Consider the following 23568-nt stretch of genomic DNA (forward strand, 5'->3'; position numbering starts at 1 on the left):
TTTCGGAGTTTTTTTATTTTAAAATAAATTGTTTTAATGTTGTTCTTTCTTTAATTTTTAATTTTTAATTTGTATTATTTTTTTGGAACAGCCGCGCGCCACTCTGACTGACCGCAAGCGCCACGAGTGGCGCGCGCGCCGCCAGTTGAGAAGGCCTGCTCTACACTGACCGTCTGCAACAGTACTGTTCAATAAGGTCGAACCAGGGAGATATCACATCTCCCTAATCGAACTATATATATATATATATATATATATATATATATATATATATATATACATCGAAGAGCAACTTTCACTGACAAATAGATACATTTTCTACTATTAATTCGCATGAAGATTAGATTTTCGTTGGATTGAATAGATGTTTCCTCTTCCTGTTATTAAAAGTATAAAATATAGTCATAATATTTATAAATAGGTCATATTTTGTTTCCTAGCTGTATAACATACCATATCATTGTGACGTCCAGGAAGAGAGTGGTGGAGGGGGTGGGAGGGATGGAAGGAGGGAGGGAGGGAGAGAGAGAGAGAGAGAGAGAGAGAGAGAGAGAGACGGGGGAATAGTAGATGAAGTGTATGTCATTGAACGAATAAAAACAGAATAGTAGACCTTCATGTATATATTATGTAGTTATCATGTCGATAATTAAATCCAAACTTGGTATTTTCAACACTTCCAAGAAGCGCTCTCTGTCGTTGGTAAACTTGAATTTCATGATCTTAATTTCATGTTACTATATACAAGGTTTCTTTTTTGTTGTTGCTACTGAGTCACCATTATGATAATTGCAATTTTTGTAGGCTAAATCAGTCACAGAGTGGATATTAAATCAGCTGTTTTTATTGTATCCGTATCATGGGCGTTTCCAGAAGTTCATTCACCTTTTATTTATTTTCCCCCAGCGATCGACTCATCAGAAAAGATATTAACCGGTTTCGTCAAATATGCAAACTGCGCATGCGTTTACTGTCTGGTCATCATGGCGGCCACCATGTACAGGGGAAGAAGTCTGAGACGTTCAAAAGGTAAGTTAAATTCATCCTTATATGAGACTTTGCCATCCTGAATGTTGGATAAAGGACTAATGAATGTGTCTACCTTTGTTCTTTTTCATTTCAGGCCGCCATGATAGTGGAGATACGGATGTACCATTGGATTTAAGCAAAGGTAAGTCTCTGAAAACTGATTTGGTTCGCGAGCTACCGGTGTCGACTCGGTGTGTATCGCAATGATGTCTGAGCTCGCTACATGATCATGTATGTAGCGGCTGCATGAATGGATTGTTGTTGGTAATGGAAGCACAACTGAACAAGTATGCACAATTATATTTTTGTCGACCATCACAGGCCTTAAATTAATCGACGGCCATCGACGGCCAGGCCGTCGATGCCCCTATGACTGGCCGCGGTGCCCTCCCAAAAAAAGATATATTCACGGCCAAAAAGGCCGTGCCCTTTTTTTCAAACTGGCCGACGTGCCTTTTTTTCCAACTGGACGTGCCCTTTTTATTTTAAATTTGCGCACATAAAACCACCAATTGCGCCCATAATCATCTAAAACTAGACGGCAAGGCGCAAGTGTTTTCCGTGAAAATGCGCCCATAAATTATTAGAACAGTAAAAATACACGAATCACGAACAGTTTGCCGCCCACGAGCTCTCTTCTAGCTTCGTATTTAGTGCTTTAATAAGGCGCAAGTGCCGTGAAAATGCGCCCTTATAGGCAATGCGCTAGCGCACGTACGTACGTACGTTCATATTATGCGATCGCATGATATGCATATGGTGCATGCTGTTGACGCACGCACGTACGTACAAATCGAAGGCCAGGATCAAGAAAACAAATCGTCAAATGGAGAAATAAACAAGCATTCAAATAGTCATTAGAGATCTGTCGAGGTTTGTTTGTAGGCCTAGTTTATTATTTTATCTCAAATAGAATTTAGAATTATCTTATTAATAAGTTAAGAACACCTACGATGTTCTCGATCGTAGTTACTCTCATTTTGCCACCAGCCGACCTCGCTTCAAAAAGCTACCCCGCCAGCTTCCCAAGACGAACGTTTCGAGTCCCGGTAAAATTCCGAGGGTGCATCGGTTTCGCTGGCAAACTTCCAGCCCGACAGCTTCCCACCAAAAGTGGCGAGAGTGTGTGTGCGAGGAACGATTTTGGTTTCGTGAATGCACGTTACGCAACTGAGCTGAGCGTGTCACTTTCAGCTGTCGAATGTCTATAAGGACATTTTTACAACTTATTTCATTAGTTAGGCCTATGTAGACCTTTCTATACAACAGTTAAAAAGATAATTTCTTCAAATTTGCTCCTACTACCGAGAGAGTGGCGGAAGGTTTGTGTGTGAGGTGCGATTTTGATTTGGAATACCCGGCCCGGTAAACTTGCCAATTAAGTCCTTCTGACTTTCGATGTTTGTGAAATTGACAATTTATTTATTCATTTGCTCATCAATATATTTAGTTACTTTAAAATACTGTTTAATGTGCAAGTTTGATGTTCTTAATCAATCTTTCCTGTTCATATTGTTAAGATTAAAAAGTTATTAAATTGATCGTTCGATCTATTCACATTATGAAATTAACATTTGTAGACTCTCTTTGAACTTATGATTAGATAAGCGGCCTATCTGTTTTTGGAAAATTGCCCCTTGCTCTGGTAAATTCCCGTGGCAAAGGGCAACTTAAAAAAAAAATTGCCCCTTGCTCCTGGCTGCTAAATCTAAGGCTTGCGGGCCGCCGCCTTGTTTGCAGGCGCGTAGCCAGAGTTTGGTGTTTGGGGGGGGGGGGGCACATACATGTAATCGATCGAGGTAAAAAAAAGGGGTCTACAAAATTTCAACCGATCCTGGAAATTTTAGGGGGGCACGTGCCCCCCCGTGGCTACGCGCCTGCTTGTTTGTATGTACCGTAGACCTCTATACATTCTGTGAAGAAGCTGGTGCTAAAAGTCGTGGGAAATTGATCCTGCACAAGTTTCATAAAATACACACGACATCTAACAAAAATAGAATCAATTTTTTTGGCCTCATACTCGATGCCCTTTTTGTAAAATATTTTGGCCTCGATGCCCTTTTTGTAAAAATATTTTGGCCTTGGTGCCCTTAAAAATATGAGGTACTCGAGGCCAAACTGGCCTTGCCCTAAAAATGACGAAATTTAAGGCCTGCCATCATGGCCATGTTTTCTTACTTCTGTTATTGAGTGTTGCACGCTTTTCAGATATTTGTGCCAACATCAAATTTGTCAATTTCGCATGTTAGAATTCTGCTGTTATCTTTTTATATTAATGTTTACTTTTAACAATAATTGAATAAGAATTCACTGAAGTTTTGGTTAGTGTTCAGGTGTTACTGTTAGCATTTGTATTGGGTGATGGGGGGGGGGGGGGTTCGTACACCAGTCTTTGTTGTAGATAATGGGGTTAGGGCCTGATTATTGCACGATTGCACTTATTGTAATGCTCACTGATCTTCTGATGTCTGCAATCATATTTCATGGTGATAATCATTACAAACAATGTAGATCCTAGACTACATCTTTAAAAAGTAAGGAATGGCATGTATAAATGATGAAGACAAAGTGAAAGTGCTCCAGTGACAATGGGCCATTTTTCCGAATATGTAACTAAGTTTAATGCATATGTATGTGACTCATCTGTGTGAAGTGCCTCGAACTCTATATAAATTATTTTATTCAGCTCTTCAGAATAATTGTATTAACTGCATATATTTTGTGTTGTTAGGTAGGGCAAGGCATATTGTTTGTGACTCCTACATGGTTAAGACAGGGGTGTGCTGCTCAAGCCTCGAAACCCCTACCCATTTTTTAAGGGTCATTTTTTTTTTTGGGGGGGGGGGGGGTTGCTCGAAGTAAAGCCCATTTTACTCATGTTTAGGGATATTTTGGTTAAAAATGGGACCCTTGTTTAGGAATTTTTTGTGAACAAGTGACCCATTAGAGCGGCACAACCCTGTCTTAATATGTGAGTACCCCTCCCCCCCCCCCTCCCCCCGAATGTACCCACAGCAACAAATACTCTATGCAATATGCATTTACATACACTGTAGAACTTGACGCACTGAGCGCTGTACAGTGAGTTAGCGCGTACATTGTGTAGGTCTGTGATCAAGTACAAAAGAAAATTGTGTTGAAAAAAAAATTGTATTTGTGTCTTTTGTGAAGAAAATTTTCTTTGAAATTTTGGATTGTTCATTATAAATGCAGTAGATGGATATTGTTGGGGTGAAAATATAAGTTTTTAAAAAAATGGCGATGGCAATTTTATATTTTCTGACATTTGAAACCATGACCATGTGTTGAAAATATAGCTTTTTTATTTCTTTATCCTTTTGCTATTGAGCATTTCCTACCAATTTATTTTTTCTTGAACATGTAGTGGAAGATTGTTGAGATTGTGAAAAATCAATTTTCTTTTATTCTAGCCTAGGGAAATCCAACCTTAAATAATGAGTTGAATTTTGGAAGAGTAGAAAAATCAGGGGAAAATGGTTGTTGATAGTTTGTTAGAAATTGGATAAATTATTAGAAAATTATGAATGCTTTAAACTTTGAAAGGTACAGAAATACAGTGTACATGTACATGTATGTGGTGTGCACAACTGCACATCTCAATTTGGTGAATTGTCATGTGTCTGTAAAGTGATTGAGAACAACTCTCCCATTCAGTACACTAAAATATCATGATTTTATGTTTCTCTTTTCAAGATATACATCTACATGTAATGTACATGTGTACAGTGCCTGACTAAAAGTGTTAGAAATTCTATTTATAATGTATATTGAGTACCGGTATTGCCTTAAGAGAGAAAACTAGAAATAAATGGGATCACAGTAAAGATATACATGTAGTCGAGTACTGGTCATGCGATTACATTGTGAAAGAAATGTTGTGACGTCGATCAGAAAATTGTTGATCATCTAGCATATTGTACACTGTAAGCATCGTGTACTGCAAGGTTCTGGAATCATCAAAATAATAAGAAATTTGGCCCAGTCTTGGTAAAGTTACAGGCACTGTACACAGAAAGATGTATATGGGACTACACAAACATGTGACATAAAAATCTGTCCTGACTTTTATGCTATTACATGCCATGTTTAGAATTAGTGCTGTAGTCAAACGTTTAACCATCCGGGGTCCGACCGCCCATGGCGGATTCCGTTTTCAATTGGACGGTTTCGTTTTCCCGTTTTAAAAAAAAAAAAAAAATTATTATTGTATTTTTTTATAATTTTTTTTTTTTAAAGTTTCAATTAATTCCCCTCCACCTGGCACTATACCTGGCAATGTCTCCCAGCTCAGTAATCTGTGTGTTGACTCTCCACTCCGAAACTAGAACAACACTCCCAATTTATCTGTCATCTTGGTTTGAAAGTAATCTTTGTAATAGATCTCAATAAGTAGTTTATAATAATAATTCATCCAACTTTTACACATGGTGTACCACAAGGTTCTATCCTAGGTCCTCTACTGTTTTTAATTTACATTAATGATCTTACACATTCATCAAAAACGTCATTGTTACTATTATTTGTGACAAGTTCACAAGCACAAATCGGCACCTTCAAATGCACCTCGCAGTTAAATGAAAGCCCTTCCCGCTTTTTCACACACGGACCTGGCTTGCTGCCGTCGGTCAAAAAACAAAACAAAAAAAAATGATTATTTTTTTTATTTTTTTATTTTTTATTTATGTATTTTTTTTTGTAATCCTTTTAACCGAAAACCGTCCGGCTTTGACTGGCGGTTAGACGGAATTGGAGATATCCGTGATGTTACAGCACTATTTAGAATATTAAGTCATTTGAAGAGTCATGCTTTTCAGGAAACATTTCGTATCTGATGTTCTTCCACACTTGCAATGATGAAGCTCACAAATTATTTTTCACCTCTTCCAAGAACTCAACCTTCTCTTTAAATGTACAAACAAATGTGAATACACTGAATGCCATAATCAACTGACCAAATCGCCCATTTGAAGTTTGCTTAGATTTAGGGATCTCATGATTCTTTTTTCATATATTCTTGCCGACTGTATGTTTGACTAGTTTAAATATATTGCCTTGTTCTTGCTTTTGGGTGAACAACATGTTCTGCCCTGTAGTGGCTATTTCACTCATCATTCACTCTACATGTATGTGTACTTGTACACTGTATTATAGTCCTTTTTAGGCATTGTACCTGTATATGACCATGAAAGCTCCATGATGCGGCCTTGTTGTTAGAAAGGATATACATGTAAGGTCAAGCAGGCTAGCTGTGTTATGAATACAGTGTACCGTAATTCCTTTCATCATGCTCGAGCATGGGTCAGTAATTATTTCTGTATGGCAAAGTTAATTTGGAACATAAACAGGAAATACTACATAACTCACAGTCAGACCATGCAACTCTCTGCACAGTGCAATAAATAGGGTAAAGCTGGTTTAGAAATACAACTTGATAATTATGAATGAAAGCAGAATTATCAGACAAAAAGACAAATCCTTTGTACTACTGTATGAAGTAAATTTACTTGGATTATTCATGAGACATTAGGCCTGTCTTCACTATCTCGAGATTGCCAAATATCCAGCTATTTGAACTATCCCGATCGCAAACTATCCAGCTAATTTGCGTCCTCATCAGACCAAAGTAGCAATTAGCTGGATATTTGGTCGGGATTGTCATCCCAAGATATCTTGGGATAGTTTGCAAAATATCCCACTATTTGTCCTGTGCATCTTCACTAGACCGAAGACTCGCACTATGCACTAACGCTGAGCAAAATATCTCGAGCTAATTTCTCAAGGTCGAGTTTCAAGTTTCGAGGTTGAATCGGGATTATTTCCCAAATCAGAAATAGGGGGCTATTTGGCAATGTCGAGATGATGAAGATGCGCCTAAAGATTTCTTGGGGGAGAGATTGTTCTCTTGGGACTCTCTTATGAGTTTTATTATTTTAGATGGATATACAGGTAAGTCAGATTTGTTGCCAAAGAAAAGGGATAATTTGAGTCTTGCATTTCATGAAAAAACAATGGAAAACCATTTTGTTATAAGGCCAAATTAAAAAAAAAAACATGTTTAGCGTCCTGTTTTTTTGAAAAATAGGAAGGAGGAGGCCCTTTTTTTTTTTTTTTTTCTTTCAAAATGGCCGCTCAAAATGGCCGCTCGGTACATTTTCCCTGACATTCGGGCTATTTTTCAAGATGGCGGCTGACATTTTTTTTTTAATCAGAAATAGTTTCATTTTAGTAGTGTTTTTCCATGTTTTTTTTCTTTGAATTTTTTTTTTTTTAAATTTCAACAAAAAAAAAAAAAAAAAATTAGGAGGCGGCCCCCAAAAAGGAAGCGGGCGGGGACGCTAAACATGTTTATTTTTTTTAATGGCCTAAATATAAAATGTTTTTTCAGGAGTTTATGTTACAGGGGATTTGGTTGGTTCACTGGTTGTTTGGTTTGTGAATAATGCTAAGAAAGTAACCAGGAGACAGACGGCTTTAAGTTTAAAGATTAATGCCTTACATGTATTAGCAAAGGGCCCTAGCGAGACCACTGCTCTACCAGTGAGCCATCGAGCCTCACTTATAATATCTATAGCTACATGTTGTATGTAGATATATTGTATCTGTGTTTGTTGTTAAACTCTGAGCAACCGCCCAAGATCAGCTTATAAAACCTGCCCTATTTATTTGCTAACCAGGTGAATCCGAGGCCATGTGACATGTATTTATGGTGCCTATAAAATATTATGGAGGAAACATCATCTTTGCTAAAGAGTACAGTCTCTTTATGACACACGTACACCTCTTTTATAAGAAATCTTTGCAATATTGCTTCCTTAATAAAGGCTGCATTGTACCTCTTTTTTTTATAAGACGCTTACCCGTACTTATTATTGGTGACCTAGAACTTTTAGAGTTGAGGACAATACATAGAAAATATAATTTGTATGAACATTGGATGACTTGCGAAGAGTCCTTTTACACTACCTTCATGAAGTCTTGTATAATCGTGAATCCATGTATCTTATTTTAGATATTGAGACCACTGCTCTACCGACTGAGCTATCGCAGTTACAGTTACTGTACAACCAGAAATTTTCTTCAGGGACCCGTTTCACAAAGCCTTTTTTCAATGACTTTTGACAAAAATCAGTGACAAATCTGCTGATGTAACCAATCAGAAGCAATGATTTCACTAGCTTATAAAAATAACTGTCATTTGTCACTTATGACAAGTTTTGTGAGATGGGGGCCCATATCATTCTCTATTTTCATTCTCAATAAAAACATCATACAGGTGGGGGGACAAAATAGAGAAATCTATTTTCAAAGCATGAAAGTTTCACAAATTTATGCAAACCTTTATGTGAGATTTGTGAAATTTTCGGGGTATACAGCATAGGGACCTAATGATGCATTTGGTATATTGTACACTTTATGACAGACACAGTGTTTAATTGTATGACTGTCCATATAACCAATGAGTTATAACTCCTTGTCATACATGTAACTAACCAGTAACTATTAAAGGGCTACCCCACCTCTTGTAATACATGTACAGTACACTGTACGTTCATTTGTATGAAAAATTAGAGAAAAAGAATGGCGAAATTGTGAAATAAATTGGGCCAATAATATTATAAGAAAGTTATGAATGTTTTAAATATGTGATCACCAAGTCTGTGCGAAACTCAAATTGGCACTTTGGCAGTTTGGTCAGTGGATTGTAGAGCATAGTGAATCAGGATTTAGTCGCGGATATCTCTACTATTTTTCCATATTACAAAATATCATTAAATTTTGTTACTCCTAAGTGCATTTTAAAAGTTCATATCTTTCTCATTTTTTGTCTGACTTCAAGTTCATTCAAACTCTCAGCAGTATGCTTCTCTGATTTGTATGCTTTCCTCTAGAGTAGGTTATCAAGGTTGGATTTCCCTTTCAAAGTAGAACAGTTTTCAATTCCTAAGTAAATACTACATTAACTGTATGTCATGCTGAGCATGAATGATGAGACGAAAAGGCCATTAAAAAAAAAATATGTTTAGCTTCCTGCCTTTTTGAAAAATAGGAAGGAGGAGGCCCTTTTTTTTCTTCCAAAATGGCCACTCGGTTTATTTTCCCTGACAGTCGTGCTATTTTTCAATATGGCCGCCAGCATTTTTTTTATTAAAAAAAAAAAAAAAAATCAGAAATAGACCATTTTAGAAGTTTGTTTTTCATGTTTTTATTCATTATTTTTTTTTGTTAAAGGAGGCGGGCCCAAAAAGGAAACAGGCGCAAAAAGAAACAGGCAGGGACGCTAAACATGAATTTTTGTTTAAACGGCCTAAATATCACAAATGATTGCATTTTTATGCTTTTCTATTCCAATCTGTTTTTATTTTAAAACACGTTTATTACTTATGTCAGTTTTATCGCACCAAGTGTAGAAGTGATAATGGATGTACAGTGTGCATTTAAGAATGTATGAAATTGCCAGTGCACTTACTCTCACTGTATCATACACGGTACAATTTTCTTGATGAAGAAGAAGAAGATCTGTTCCGATATCTCACTCATACATACGTAATACAGATCAACAATAATGTGTTTAGAGTCCCTGCATCGTTGTTTATGTTTGGCAGGAGTGAGTAGAAGAAGGAAGAAGCACTCCAAGCTATTATTTCAAGGTGGATTATATATTCTACGTCAGACTTATTTTAGCTCGCAGGGTCAAGTTTGTGTGTGGGTTGCATCAAGTGCATGGCGGAGCCAATGACTTCATAATGACTTCAATGGCTATTTATATTAAGTGTTAAGCTGAAACTTGTCGCAAGTCTTGAGTTGGAATTTGCATTAAAAAACCTACAGTATGTCAACATACATTTATGTCCATAGCAATTTGTTTAATGAACATTAAAAGAATGCGCCTTTAAACTTTGTGTTTCGCAAATCATTGTAATTAATTTACACTGGACATTCCGTACATTGTAAATGATAAAAAGTCAGAGCTTTAATACATGTACGTGTGTTTATGTGATTGCTTTGGTAATGGAATTTGGGAGAAAGAAAGTGTACATGAAGGAAATAGTTGATATTTTATATATTATGTCTTTAGAGTTCTAACCTCATATTCATATAACATGATGAGAAAATAATGATGATTTTGTTTGGTCTTGTAAGTGTTGCACCTTTTCCACCATTTTGTTTCCTTCCGTTTTTTGTTTGTGTCTAGAAAATGTCAAAATCGGGGGTGCGGCCTTAACGCCGGCAAAATATGGTAGTCCTAGTTGTTTCTGTAACTACATACACGTACATGTTACTACAGTGTACTCATACCTGTCAACCCTCCCGAATAATCCGGAATATCCCGTTTTTCTGGATTTTTAGGACCCCAAAATGCGGGATATCCCGGATTTTCAAAATTTCAATTTTTTTAATTTTTTTTTTTTTATTTAATTTTTTTTTTTTTGTGGTTTGTTTGTTGTTTTTGTTGTTGTTGTTGTGTTGCTTAAGCCAAATTAAGCTTGTTTTATCATATGCCGCGATGTGAGAGTTCACGTAGTGCGTGCGTCGAAGGGCTGCATGATTGAGCAGCGAATTATTCGCTTTTTTGCCCAGATTTACAGCGTGTTGCCAGTTGCACTGCCGCTGCATGTGCGAATGCCTGTTAAGGGTACAGATTTCTTAATTTCGAAGACATAACATGCTAAAAATTCTTAATTCTCATTTTCAAATGTTGGCAGGTATGGTGTACTTACTAAAAGCCTGTGCGCTATGTATATTAACTTAACCTGTTGGCTATTGAATTCTCATATTCCAAGAGGCTTCACACTGGGATCACCCAGTTCCTATATGCAATAGGGTTAACAATTGGCTTTCTAGATGACACTGGTTGCGTTTATCTAGGAAATTTTTGGCTAGAATCAGGTTTCTCAAACGTCTTTCAGGCAAATTTAGAAGTAGATAAACGCAAAGCCTTTTTCAAACGTCTTTAGATATGGGCATATCAAAAGACGCAAAAAGGTGCGTTTTGTATGTGACATACAGCCAGAATCACGTTTCTGAGAGGTCGATAAACGCAAAGCTGTTTTGAACGTCACATACAAATAGGACCACACAGGTGTTGTGTACAAGCATGTGTGTGAATTTGACCTCCGAGAAACTGTCTGCTTCCCGGGTCAAAACAGCTGGGCAGACACAAGGCCTTTATTTTGAATCGTGAAGAGTAGATAAACGCGACATCCCGCAAATCACGATCGTATAGTGGGGTATGATAGTGGGGTTCGATAGTGGGGTACGATATGTACATATCTAGTGGCAAGCCTAGATAAACGCGCTCTTTGACAGGTTAGATGAATATGGGCCCATACATGTACATTTTTACCTACATATAGTTCGAAAACCTACTCTAATTTGTTATTATTTCATACATTTATTGATACTTTTGTGAATCTGTTTTCTTATTTCAGCTAGCATTTCCCACCTATCATAGCTTTTGCAATGCTCTTGCAATGCTCTTGTGTAACATACTGAAATACTGAATGATTGATGTTATTTTTCTTACCAGCTCCAAAGGATAATATCCAGGAGATACTTACAAGTCTGACCAGGAGAAGTAGCGTGACAAAAGGAAAGAAACTTGGACATCTCAATAATTTTGTAAAGGTATGTTTGATCATAATGTTTTTAGTCACTAAAAGATATCTCCTTCTACATGTATATATTTGTCTCTGTATGCCCCCTCTCCATCTTTCTTTATTTCCCTTTCAATACCTTTGAAAATCAACCCCCCCCCCCTTTCTTTCTCTCTTTCTCTCTATACTCTCTTTCTTTCTCTCTGTACTCTCTCTCTCTTTCTCTCTGTACTCTCTCTCTCTACTCCCTCCATTTTCTCCTGTCTGCCTCTCTGTCTCCATCTCTTTCTCCTCTTCTCTTCCCACTCACTCTTCCATATCTCTTTTTCTCTCATCTCTCTTTCTCTGTACTCTCTCTCCTTCTTCCTCTCCCTCCATTTTCTCATGTCTGTCTGTCTGTCCACCTCTCCCCCCACCCCCTCTTCTCTTCACATTTACTCTTCCCCATCTCTCTCTCGCTCTCTTTCTCTCTCTCACTTCTTCATTTCCTCTCCCATTCATTCTCTTCAATGCATGTCTGTATGCATGTCTGTCTCTCTCACTGTCTCTATCTCTTTCCCTCTCCTCCTCCCACTCATTTCCCCCTGTCTCTCTCATCCCCTCTCATCCCGGAGCATGCATCCTTGCAAACCAGGTAAATGTCACATCAGAGAAACGAACCTTGAGCAAGCAGAGGAACCAAGTAGGAATTGGGCTAAGCCTTTCTATGAGGATGCCACCCTTGTAGAATTGATTGAAATCCTCCTGTTTCACTCTGCCATTATCAAACGCTGTTGAATGAGCAATTGTCAAGTGGCCTCAATCAAGATGGTTTTTAATTTGGAGTGTGATTTCTCAACCTCATGTTTCTTTTCCTTTCACATGAACACAGCTTCATGTTGTGTGGTGTCAATATTTCCTATTTTTCACAATTTTTTAATGTCCTAATTGTATTTTTTTTGTTGATGATTTTTGTCCTTTTCAATTTGTTGCACATGTCTACATTCCATCCATATTGTAGTTACAGAATTTACTGTAGACATTTATATCCCTGCATATGTACATGCACATGTACTGTACATGGCACCTTGGCTTCCTTAAGAAAGAACAAAACATTATCATTGTTTGCAGTCAAATGTTTGCTACAGTGTATGTGGCTCAGTCTTTGTTAAAATCAAGCATCCTACATATTTTGTCATCACATTTATATAATAAATTTGAAAGTGAAACACTCTACAAAATTAAAAATAAACCAATAAACTTGCAGAACAATTCAAGAACAATTCTCTGTATGTTGTGGCAAGTCACATGATAAGTCACATGATATCAAACCAGGAAATCACTCCACCACATTCTCTGCATTCCAAGGATCTGTTTTCCCATTTACTGTAGATCTAATGAAAGGGGACATTATGAATAGAGAAGGCTAAACCATGGAGCTAATAACAGAATAGCTTCATGGTTGAACAAAGTTTTTAAAATTCAAGACTTGTCCGTTTGGTCAATGAATTTCTTGCATTTGTATTTTATTCTTTCATCTTGAATTTTCTGCTCTGAACTGGTACATTTACCCACTACCCCATATTTTTCAATGATACAGTGAACATTCATGATCTTTAAAAAATGTAGAGCACAATTTAGTGTAAAGAAATGTCATAAATTGAAACACATGTGATACATTCAAACCATGTTGCAAAACAGTTTACAATTCTCATGCTACAGTATATTAAAGACAGTCAACAAAACAGACCAGTTTACTTCCTTTATTTAAATTGTATGCATACTTTTTAACAACCTTGTTCTTGACAACCTGAATGGTTGCTGACAACGCAAGAAGTATTGAATGTATGCAGAGTGAATTCAAAGTATTCTAGTTTACTCATTAATGACAGCGTACTGGAATAACTCATCACTAGGTTCCCAAGAAAGAATTATCCATAGATTTGAATGTGTTTAATAGTTTATTACATACATGTACCGGTAGTTGACCCATAGTACCGGTACCCAATTAAACTTTGCTTGAACAATTTGTTCACAAGACCTATTTATAAATTTGTATGTTTGCACAACACCGATAATTTATTAACATGAAACTAGAATTAACAATTTATGAAACATATACTTGTAGTTTCCCTAATCTAAATGCGGAATGAATTTGTGTGTGTAGAAGTCTGAGATAATGGGGAGAGGAACAGAGAAATGGGGGCAAAGAGTAAACCAGACATTCTGTTCATAACCAAAGCAAAGTTCTAAATCTACGTTTGATTGCATGAATTGGGAAACAAGTAAAAAGGGACAATCCTGATACACTTTTTTCAAGTACACCACATAAAAACACCATTTTATAGATAACACCCTGATTCATTTTGTTCATTTTGATTTAATTGCAGATTTTTTTTTCCTTCTTCATGGAATGAATAAATTACTGGACTTAATCTACTTATATTGTCTAGTGTTGAACCCTAGACTGAAATGAGTATGTTTTAATGAATACTGGCCAGTGAGATGGTGTTTAATTTCTTTCGTACAGGTATAAAAATACCTTTTGTATGGATGTAGCATTCCCTGTTACTCCTCCGCAGTGCATTAAAATTAATTTCTCATTTCCATCCCAATATATAGTACAAAGAAATCCTTCAAATGTCAAATGAGAAAATTAGGATACATGTGTAGACCTGTAGTCTGTGTTTCTCAGACCTAGCAGATTATTCTCTGTGTGTTGCATATATAAGGAAGCATATGGCCGCTTACTTCGGCCACACCGCCAAATCGATGACTCCAGACCAACTTGTTTTTTTGTCGGTTTGACTTTGGTATCAAAGGTACTATTTAACTTTTAAAAACAATTGTAGAAAAAAATAAAGATGTTATGTGGTATTCTGTCAGTATATGCTTTACATTCAATCAATTGATTGCATGCATTTCAGACTGATGTTTTCAGACCAAACACAACAAGAATGGTGTCTGTCTTTAATGTGTGTGTGTTGGAGGTTAGAGTGAAGCCCAATCGTTTAGATTCATTTAATTGCACACTCATGTGCATGTGATTACCACAGTCTGTCTGTCTGTCTGTCTGTCTGTGTTTATGAAGGACAGCATGTACAATAATACATGCAAGTTGCTGCAGGCAATTAAAGCCAGTGAACCCATTTCAGATAAAATTACAGAAAAAAAAAAATCAAATCGTTAATGTACATGTATGCATGGTTGTGTGTACGTGGCGAATTAATTGTCTTTTCTATTCTAATATGGTCAATTAGTAGTAATCAATTTTTGATTATTATTGTTTATGGAGATGTTAATGACTTTTAAATGGATAAATTGTGCTATAAAAGATATTTTACTGATATTTTTACGAGGAAATTGAAAAAAATTGGAAAAATGCCTTATCATGATTTAAAGGCAATAATATGCTCAGAGGAAATCAGAGTGGAAGAACAAACATTGTTTTGTCATTGGAAGCAAGCCTATACATGTACAGCTTTAGATATTGGTTTGTGATTTGAAAGAATACAATGCATAAACTGCAGTCTAGCTCCTCATTCTAATTGAACCAGATTTAAAAGGAAGTTGCTTTGGTATCTCCCTTCCCTTGTCCCTATTTTTAAACCCCTGCCACCGAAGACGGTGCTAGAGGCATTTTATTTTAGGCCGTCTTTACGTCATACAATCGTAAAGTTATTCACGTATTTTCAAGAAGCCTTTGATACATGAGCTTCATAAAGAATTACTGCATCACCGTAGAAAATAGAAATGAATATATGTACACATGTATTTTGTAATGTCACAGGTCACAGAGATCAGCATAATAACACTGATAGGTTTTGACTCTGCCATCTGATGATTCTTGGCATACTAAAGATCAAATTCATCTTCTAATAGTCTCTTGGGTATGAACATGCCTTTCAAGTGTCTGGCTCTCAAAAGACAAAAAAAAAGACTAAAAGGGCATACACTGTACAGTGCTTTGGTTCAGTGTTATTTCAAAATTCATTTGTAATTGAACAGCTTTTATCGGTATTCATGTGGTTATTAAATAATCTTCATCAACCACATTTGGTAAATTAACGTAGGAAGAGGATTTACATGATGTATTGTAGGGATGAAAAGAAAAGTTTGAATGGAGTCGGGACCAGTTGGCATTTTTGACCATTTCATTTGTGGTCATCAGAGTTCATTTTACCCCTATACATCCACGTCATCTGTTGAAGCTATGGGTTCTACTGTACATGTAAGCGAAACAGATTTGATTCTTATCCATCCCATAGGGAAAGCGCTGCACATACATGTAGCCTACAGCATGCTTGTGAAGCTACATGTAGGTATACTTTGCTTTTCAAAAACATTTGAACTTTCTGTCTACTGTTGTTGTGTAGAGAGAGAGAGAGAGAGAGAGAGAGGGACAAACATGTAAGGTCAAATACTTGAAATGGCTGTAGAATGTAAGTTGGATGTTTGTGATTGTAGATGGCCAATATCCAAGAGGCATCGGTGATGACACACACATGAGAAATAGCCCTGCTTGTCTCCCGTCCATCCACTTCATTCATCATGCTCAACCTGTGTTCCCATTAGTCCAGTCAAAATATGGTACAAGCTGTAACATAGGCAGAGCTTGACAGTAACAGGTGCAGGGGACACATGGGTGCCCAAAATGTTCAGTCAAAATCCCCCAAATTTTGTACATGTAGGGCCCATGCATACAGACTCTAAAGATCTTAAGGGTAAAGACCAGTATTGGAAACGCCCCAATTTTCAAAAAATGAAATGGGAGCTCTTTATTACCAATCCGTGAAAGAATATGTTTTGACTAATACATGATGATAAAAATTTTGCCGGGAAACCGCCTACTAATTGATATATTTGGTAAATTAGTTAAATGTATTAATTGGACTGAGAGATAAATGCACGTGTCGCGCACGTGTGCGTAGTCCCATATACATCTTTCTGTGTACAGTGCTTGTAACTTTTTGAAGACTGGGCCAAATTTCTTATCATTTTGATGATTCCAGAACCTTGCAGTACACACCAATACTTATATGCTAGATGATCAACCTTTTCTGATCGATTCCACAACGTTGCTTTCATAATGCAATCGCATGACCATAACTGGTCTTTATCTTTAATCTGGACCCCATTCCAAAAAGATCAAAGTTGTAAGGTTGCATATTGAACATCATGTGAAAAATAGCTGGCAATGCATGTGTGAACACTGTATTGAAAGTAACCTGTTTTGATTATCAAAAAAACATTGCCTCATCAAGACAGTCAATACGTGATGCCTAGGGAAGTTTTGTTATTCTTAGTGCTAAAAAGCTTGAAAAAATGTCTGGACATCCATATTAATCTCTGGACCCCTCAAAATTTGTTGGCACTCCACTACTTGATCTTTTTGTTCACACTATACTACACATATAGACCATGTTTCTGTATTAAAGGCTAGTGAGAACAGGGCTACATGTATTGGTGTGCAGCTGATTCTGAATAGGCTAGACCTTGACTTTGACAGTTGTTAGGAAATCGTTTTGTTTTGGAGGAAGTGTTGGTTGTAATATATAGAACCCTCCCGTTCTTGGCAAGGGACTGTTTTATGAATTGGGTGAGGCGTTTTTTTACAAAGTTGATTGTTCTTGGTGGGAATGCTTTCATGATGTTCCTCCAGCAGCATCCATGTACTGTAACAAGTGGAGACAATAGAAAGTGAAATAAAGTGATAAAAGGTCATAGGAAATATGAGAAGTGGAGACAGAGAGACAGAAAGAGACAATGAAAGAGAGAGTGTGTGAGGAAGAGAGAGAGCGAGAGAGAGAGAGAGAGAGAGAGAGAGGGGGGGGGGGGAGGGGGGGAGAAAAGAGAGAGAGAGAGAGAGAGAGAGAGAGAGAGAGAGAGAGAGAGGGAAATGATAGAGAACTGATAGAACATGAAAGTTTTAACACTTTTCCTGCTCTTAGTCTTAGCAGACAATATTTAGATTATTAAGGTTTTCCCCAATTTCATTGCTACATATACATGTATTAAACTACATTTAAATCAGTCACCTTATTTGTTTTCAATTTTAAGCATTAGGGGGCCTCACATACATGTACATGTACATGTAGTCACATTAATGTTTTTATATTAGGGATACAGAGTGCACCAGAAACCAATTACTGTTGAGCCTTTAATGCAGGTGTATGTACCTACATGTATAGTAATTATGAAGACAAACTTTCCGTTTCTGTTGTCATTGGCTAATTGAGCTACAAACTGAGATGCATAATTTCAACTTGAAACCTTTGCTCTTTTGATCTGTAATCTTCCAACACATCAGCAGCAGTGTCGTCAACCAATTTTATATTCTAGATGTAGTGTACATGTACCTGAAAGAATGGAAGTTTGCCCGAAAACCAACTTTTCTGACAATGTGATAATTCAAAATGATACTCCTAAGCACCATAATACATTGTGATTGAAAATATTTATGATCTGCTAGATGAAATCTAATATACAATGTTTCTCTGTTTTTGTTTACCTTTGCTTTTAGCTTATCAATCATGTATCAAGCTTTGACAAGCTGGGCTATTCAGTGGCTGAGATCGTATGCTGGTAAGTACTACTCAATATTGACTGCTTGATTAGTGTTTCTCTTACCTCCAATGCAATCAACTAGAAACCCTATTACTCGTAAATTGTTTACAAATTCTGTGAGTGGTCCAGATTTTTTTCTCGCTGCCAAATGATTGAATTACGACATTGAATTTTTGCCATATGTGACAGTTTCTCAGTTTCAGAACGAGCTGCTGTTTAATAACTTTGTGTTGTTTTGCACTAAATGCTTGTTTGAAAACGCATATTAAAGCCTAGTTCATATTCATTTCAGGCTGTAGACTGCCCATCCCCCCCCCCCAAAAAAAAAAACCTGTTGTTGCAGATATATACTATTTTACAGGTATATGAATGGCAATTAGGGTGAAAAATAATGTATCTGTCCCTATAAAGTAACCCCTAATAAAGTTTATCTGTATTAATAAGAAACTAAGATGTGAAGCGCATAAATATGTCACTAAATTTTGCCATGGTATTTTTAGGTGGTTTCATAATACATCATGCATGAACAAGGCCATTGAACAATATTCATTCATATCCAAAGAACAGTAGGCCTGTTCACACATAACAATGAGTGTTTTTGGATCGCGATGCAAAGATCAATTTATTTTGGCGACCATTAACACACGGAGAATTCTCGCTTGACAGCAAGAAAGTCTGAACTACGCATGCGTGAATATCGACGATGTATATGCGCCCTTGGAATCCTGGGATTAAATAAATTGATTTTTAATTCTCAATACCATTCACACACACAGCACCCGGCAAACTATCGCGATTATTCAGAAAATCGCAAGACTTACTGCGAATTGGAAGATTAGTGAAAAATATTCTGTCCACACACGCAAAAAAGTGTTACAGGATTAAAGATTAGTAAGGCTGAAAGAATTTGTGATGAGGGGGCCCTTTGGAGGCAGTGTAAACAAGTTTGATGGTCAGTGAATTCATACATGTGAGAAGCATGAAGCGTGATGGACCAGCGGTACCCACATGTCGCTCTAAATATAGATATGAGGCAGACTCATGAAATATAGGTCATTCATACACCTTTCAACCCTCCAATGTGACCTACATTCAAACAAAATCAATGGAAAGAAAAACATGAGACTTTTGCTAGTTTTTCCTTGGCATTGACAGTGATAAAACATGGAAAATTTTCTAATGTGTATCTCGATACCATTATACTAATTAATGCAACATGAACAGAATTTTAATTCAGCCGCTCAAAAGATGTTCCTCATCTCAAAGCAATTCAAAGTCTTACATGTGCAGACTGTACAATATGTACATTGTTCATGCACTGTATGGAGAATGATACATACTGTATGATGTGAGTAGAGACAGGATGAAGACACAGATTTGAGTTGAAGACTAGCTGTGATCCTGTAACTATCTTCTTCTGATATAGAAACAGTATGTTGATTCTCCACGCATGACTGGCATGGTAAATGGATTAGAGGGAAACATACATGTATACATTCATGCTTGTGCGAAGCTCCGGGATCAATGTGAATACATGAACATTACGTGCATGCTATGCTGTGGTACATACATGTAGAAGTATAGGATGAATCTGTATTCTAGAGTTCTCTTAGACACTAATAGTGTATTCAGGTGGAAGACTTTTCCAGGAAATACCCTTTGGAGGGTTGAATAAAATAGTGCCTTTTCTTCTAAAGAGTATTTTTTTCGAGGTGAAGGTTCATAGTTGGCATCTTTCCACAAGCATGTGCAGTGGTCTGTTATCCAACAAAAATCACAGAAGTATCTTCTACATGTAGCTCACATATCTGTACATATTTGTACTTGTATTACATGTATGTGTGATGATATGTAAATGTTGTACGTGAAGACAATTTATGAACACATGCAGGAGAGTGGAGAGTCATTCTGATCATTTAATTTACTTGTACACCAATCAGAATTGATGTGAACATTATCCTAACCGAAATGGTATGAATTGCTGTCAAAGAACCTAACCGTATTAAAGTGAGTATTTTTAAAGCATGATGAAATGGCCTTTGTTCTTGACATAGCTTCTCTTATCTTTGTGTTACTGTCATCCTGGTCCTAAGGCTCTACAGTGCTAACAGAGGCAGCCATAAAGTTCGAGCCTACATGTAGCTGAAACTGGTTCACCCCAGCACGTGTACATACATGTACATATGAAGTTTAAATTTAAAGCTCTGGGATAAAAATAGAAGATTTTAGAGATTGGGCTTGCTCGTCTGTCATTGAAAAGCTCAAGTTCATGAATTGAAGACATGAGGTCGTAAGCCTTTGATACTCCTACAGTGCACATGTATGTGTATGTGGGCTAATTATGTGCTCTACCAGTCGCGTGTAGATAACAAATATTGCATGTGATTAGTTCGGTTGTAGGACACATTCTCTTGCAACAATTGCTTCACGGTCAATTAGCTACACTGACATGTACCGAATTCCTTCAACCTTGCACTAAAAACTACCTACCGGTACTGTACATGTGCAGGTATTGTATTGTATTTATTAAACTTCATTGATGTACATCAATATTCTGTTTATAAACATATAATCACATGAACATGTAGGCTGCATCTCACGAAACCGTCATAAGTACAAGTTGAGCGACATCCCATTGAAATGCGTGTTAAACTTAATACACGCATTTCAATGGGATGTCCTTCAACTTGTACTTACATGTATGACGGTTTCGTGAGACGCAGCCCAAAACCCTAAATCTTACCTAGTTCTCAACCCCATTGCAACTCTAACCTTTACCCTACTGTATATTTTTGACGATCTTTGAGTTGACAAAAGAAAGTGTGTAGAAATAGTTTGATCCGAGATCACTGTGATTTAATAATAATGATAATAATAGCTAGTTCTTATATAGCGCTTTTGCTGTGGTGACATTTTCTACCATGACATTCTTAGGTAGCCTCCACTATATGATAGCAGATACATGTACATGTATGGATTGCTACAAAGTAAAGATTTGTATTACAAGTACATTTTGAGCATAATGTAATTCAATCCAATCTGATGTTATTTGGTAAAGCACCATTCCCTTGAGCTGTTTCAAAATACTTCACAAACAGAATGGTAGGCTTAATCAGTAAAAATGATAAACACTTGAAAACATCAATTTGAGCCGATGAAGATATACTGTATGTATAGGCAGATAATTGCAAAATAAATTAATTGTTAAGTTGACTGAGATAAAACAAAACATGCAGGAAGGATGTCACATCACTTGAAACAAAATCATGTTACACACGTACATGTATGTGCATGTACTGTTCATGCTATTATACACTAAGTTACTATCTAGAGTAGATAACCGGCTCTATTTGACCTGGAAGCCAGTGACTCATAGAATAGATAGTGAAGACATTAATCATCATCTCATCATTCATGTACATGTATGTGAAACCAAGGTTCCAGTCTTCTCACATTCAGAGATCCAGAGATTATATTATACATTATTACAGATACATTATTGATCCCCTACATTTTGAAAATAATAATTTAAGACTAAAATTTCTCAACTTTCATAGTTGGCCTACATGTTACCATTTACATGTATTTTGCCTTGACCATGCCCTACACATATTCTTGTTGTTGTTGTTGTTTGGTATTATCAGCGTTTCATTCTTTTTTAGAATATTTATGCCTTTCACTTTATTTTTTTTTTCTTCTATTTTTTGGTACTATTTGTAAATTCATACTCTTCTCTTTTTTTTTGGATAATATAATCTCAGATCTACTGGTCCATGATCCAGATCTACTGGTCCTGTATACTGCTTTTTTTTTTTTGGGGGGGGGGGTGGGGGTGGGGGTGGGGGGGGGTTATACTGCATGTAAATGATATAGTTCTGAAAGGTGAAACAGTTGCGCAATCACATACATATTATCAGTTGTTTCTACATAGTACTGTACAATATCACTTATTAAAGAAGTCTCAGCCTGTTATGACAGGAGTTGGTTAATACATTTATGTGTGTCATAACATCGATCGTTTCCTAACCTTGGCCTAAATTGAGCCCACTCCTAGAGCCTGTAGAATGTTTAATCCGGACTATTAGCTTCTTACCCATGTGTATCATCCTATCCACACTCTCTCTCGATTTAGAATTCCTTTAGCCTGGGTTTATACTGTTTACTGTATGAAACAATATGTTGACCCTGACCTTGGCATTCGACGAGCCACACCATGTGAACACTTTAAAATAAATAAAAATAGATTCTAATACCATGAAAATTGGAAATATAAATACTGTGCACTGGTCATGTCCAAATTACTATACCAAGTAAACAGAAATATGAAGTATTTTTTGTGTAGGAACTACCGTACATGTACATCCAAAATGTCAAACCACATGAACAGAAAGTATGAAATAGTTGTATGAATTATATCCAAATACCATACCACGTAAATAAACACCTCAAAAAAGTTCTGCAATTCACGTTTGAGCATTTAAATCTCTTCTGTTGAATTGTATTATCATACAAGTCAAAAGTGAAATGTTGCAAAATGCATTGTTATGTTGTCAAAAGGGGATTCTTATTTGTTTGGAGGATGTATTGTGTTTTGAAGGCCTCATATTCAGGATATTCCATGATTAAATAATCATTAAAAATGGGCCATCATTGTAAAGGGGAATAAACAGGCTTTACATTGATACCAACATAAAAAACGATAGTAACGAGATATCAACACTACATGTATAACTTGAATTGCTGAACTTTCTTTGAGTACCGGTAGTTTATAAATATGAATACATTGTACATGTCGTTTGTATGAGTTGCATCTGAAATAAAGATGAATACTGTGTAGGAATTAATTTCAAAAGACTATACTAAATCATGCATGTACAGCAATGTACCTCACATGAACACCAAAGTGTAAAACCTGTGTCGTCCACAGTTTGGATGGATAGCTCAGACCTTGTACTACTACATTATCTCTAAGTTGGACTTAACAATTAGCAACTTTGAAAATATTTTTTTAAAGTTTTTTTTAAAGGCATAACATGTTGATTCAAATCATTCATATTTTCTTTGATCAAGGAGATTTCATGTTCTTGATGTGGAATTTTAAAAAAATCTAAATTACTTGAATTTTTGCTTTTGAATATTTGATTTTAAGGCTACAAATGACTCTCCATAGTGTTTAAGTCCAATTTAGAGCTAAGTTCGACTTAGGATCTTTGTGAAACATCCCCCATGATGTGATTGATTGACAGGTGTTCATGTGCCTCTAGAATCCTTGCTCGTCATGCCCCATGTATCGGTTCAGGGAAGAATTAATTGCACTTTTGTTCAAGGGAATTGTTTCCCAGAGGAAGTGGAAGTCAACAATAGAATGGATCGACAC

General features: G+C 36.6%; 1 protein-coding gene across 1 annotated transcript in view; it reads left to right on the top strand.

Moving 5' to 3' along the window:
- Positions 1-939: 939 nt before the first annotated feature.
- Positions 940-23568, top strand: part of LOC591989 (rapamycin-insensitive companion of mTOR) — a 60381-nt gene continuing 37752 nt past the window's right edge. The window contains exons 1-4 of the mRNA XM_030995632.1: positions 940-1029; positions 1124-1171; positions 11579-11676; positions 18148-18209. Coding sequence (XP_030851492.1) covers positions 984-1029; positions 1124-1171; positions 11579-11676; positions 18148-18209 — 254 coding nt within the window. The 5' untranslated portion in view covers positions 940-983. The remainder of the gene's footprint in view (positions 1030-1123; positions 1172-11578; positions 11677-18147; positions 18210-23568) is intronic.

Source organism: Strongylocentrotus purpuratus, unplaced genomic scaffold (genome assembly GCF_000002235.5).
Source record: "Strongylocentrotus purpuratus isolate Spur 01 unplaced genomic scaffold, Spur_5.0 spur5_scaffold_3, whole genome shotgun sequence".
Classification (NCBI taxonomy): Eukaryota; Metazoa; Echinodermata; class Echinoidea; order Camarodonta; family Strongylocentrotidae; genus Strongylocentrotus; species Strongylocentrotus purpuratus.